The sequence below is a fragment of the Rhea americana genome, unplaced genomic scaffold (assembly GCF_003343005.1).
Source record: "Rhea americana isolate MKP2758 unplaced genomic scaffold, rheAme1 scaffold_514, whole genome shotgun sequence".
Taxonomy (NCBI): domain Eukaryota; kingdom Metazoa; phylum Chordata; class Aves; order Rheiformes; family Rheidae; genus Rhea; species Rhea americana.
Genome location: NW_028186662.1, coordinates 160188 through 162186, shown reverse-complemented (window position 1 = coordinate 162186; position 1999 = coordinate 160188). Strand labels below are relative to the sequence as shown.

General features: G+C 74.3%; 2 protein-coding genes across 2 annotated transcripts in view; one reads left to right on the top strand and one right to left on the bottom strand.

Annotated features, from left to right (window-relative positions):
• Window positions 1–735, top strand: part of WFDC3 (WAP four-disulfide core domain 3) — an 11720-nt gene extending 10985 nt beyond the window's left edge. Inside the window, exon 9 of the mRNA XM_085318012.1 lies at window positions 687–735. Within this exon, the coding sequence (XP_085174138.1) occupies window positions 687–735 (49 nt within the window). The remainder of the gene's footprint in view (window positions 1–686) is intronic.
• Window positions 736–1220: 485 nt separating this feature from the next.
• The window catches only part of SPINT4 (serine peptidase inhibitor, Kunitz type 4), a 2450-nt gene continuing 1671 nt past the window's right edge, over window positions 1221–1999 (bottom strand). The window contains exons 3-4 of the mRNA XM_085318011.1: window positions 1802–1975; window positions 1221–1396 (exon numbers count right to left, since the gene is read on the bottom strand). Coding sequence (XP_085174137.1) covers window positions 1221–1396; window positions 1802–1975 — 350 coding nt within the window. The remainder of the gene's footprint in view (window positions 1397–1801; window positions 1976–1999) is intronic.

Here is a 1999-nt window from a genome sequence, read left to right as displayed (position 1 = left end):
CGGCCGGCGCTGGCACACGGAGCCGAGCGGAGCCCGGGCCCAACCTGCGCAGCCGCCCGCGGCGCCGCCGTGCCTGCCGGCCTCCACCCCCGCAGCCTCCCGGATCCCTAAGGCACATCCTTGTTTTCAGATGCTGCGTGACAGCAGAGCAGCAGCGCCAGGAAGCCGCCGTGGCTGCGGGACGCTGGCCCGTCCCCTCCCCGCAGCCGGCAGCAATAAAGCGAGCGTGCGCCAGTCTCCCGCGGCCTCCGCGTCTCTGCAGCACTGGGCGCCCCACGGGAGCCTGCAGCACCGCGCGGAGGGGCAGGATGGGACCGGCCCCGTGGCTCAGCCCCAACAGGGCATCATCGGCCAGCTCCCGGCGGGAGGGGAGGGCGGCGGAGGAGAGGGACGCCTGTCAGCAGGGAGTTGGGGCTGACAGTTGGGGTTGGGGCTCTTTCTCCACCGTTAGCTTGCTTTAGGCCCCGGCCATGTCACGGCTGCAGCTCGGGCAGAGCCAGCTGGGCTGGAAACCGAYGTAGGCAGCTGGGTGCGAAACCTGGAGCTCCAGCGCAGGGCCCCTCACGGCCAGGCTGCACGGCAGCGGGACCGCGGGTGCCCGCACCGCCCAGCCCCAGGGGATCCGGCCAGGACACGCGGCCCCGGAGGGGGCCCGGCCTCTGCCTGCTCCTGTCCTTCTCGGGCAGAAAGGACAAGAGCCAGACCTGCTCATCAGAGGACCCGTCCTTGTATTGACAGCTGCAGAGCCCACGGGGAAGGGCCGGGCTTCTCCGAGCAGGGCTCGAGGGGGCAGGAGGGGGCAGCCGGGCTGGCATCGCGCCCGCGGCCGGCGAGCAGCCCCGGGCGAGCTGCGGCGCCCAGCGCGGCTGCCCCGCAGCAAAGGGCGCCTGCCCCGCGCAGCAGCGCCCACGGCGCGGGCCCAGGGGCCCCGTGGGGCTGGACCCCTGCGAGAGTGGGCGCCGGAGCCTGCACAGGGTGTGCGCGGGGCTGCACCCAGGGCTGTGCACGGGCAGGCGGGCTGGCCGCGGCGCTCCCCAGCCAGGGCTATCGGGCACCTGGAACTGAAAGTCACGGGGATCAGGAGCGGGGCCGGGCCGAGCGTCGGCGCCCGCAGAGCCGGGAGCGGCCTCCCCACGCCGCTCGCTGCGGAGAGACACCACGGCCCCTCCGCAGCTGGCGCCTCCGGGAGCCGATCCCGTCGGCTCCCCGCCGGCATGCGGCTAGTTACCGGCGTGTGAGCAGGCCTGGAAACACTCCCTCTTGGTCTCGAAGTTGTTCCTGTTCCCGCCGCAGCCGCCGTAAATGAACTCCTCGCACTGCTGGCTGGACACGTTGTAGAAGAAGCGGACGAAGAGAGCCTTGCAGTTCCCGCACACGGAGGGCAGGTAGCAGAAGTCTGCAAAGCCCCAAGGGGCTGAGGTGAGCCGCAGACGCGAGAGGACGGGGGCTCCCCAGCGAGGCGGTTTTACGCCCCGGGGCCCAGCGGAGCGGGTCGGTGCGCCGCACGCGCCTCGTCCCACGTGCCACCGAGCCCTTCCCGGCCCCTCCCCGCCCGGCCGGGTCTGCACCCCGCGGTCCCGGGGCGCAGGGGAACCGCGTCCCCAGCACCCCCAAGTGCGGCGGGGAGCTGCCCCCGGGGACGGCAGCGCACGAGCCCACGCGCCCCGCTCGGGGCGGCGCAGCCCTGCGGGGGCTGCGGCGGGAGCTCGGGGATGCCCCAGGGGAGCCCCGTCCCCGTCCGCCGGGTTCACCCTTCCGGCGGCCGCCCCGGGCTGGGCACGCAGCCCCGCCGAGCCCTCACCGAGCACCGGCTCCTGGCACGTGTAGCCGCACTTGCTGGGGCAGCACTTGGTGGCACCGGGGCAGGCGGAGTCGCCGGTGCAGCGGGAGCACGAGGCGTCCTGGCGGCAGGCGCTGCAGTCCTCGTCCGGCGCGGCCACCGCCTCCGGGAGGTGGTAGCAGTACCCGGGCTTCTCTGCGGGACAGAGCAGCTCAGGCC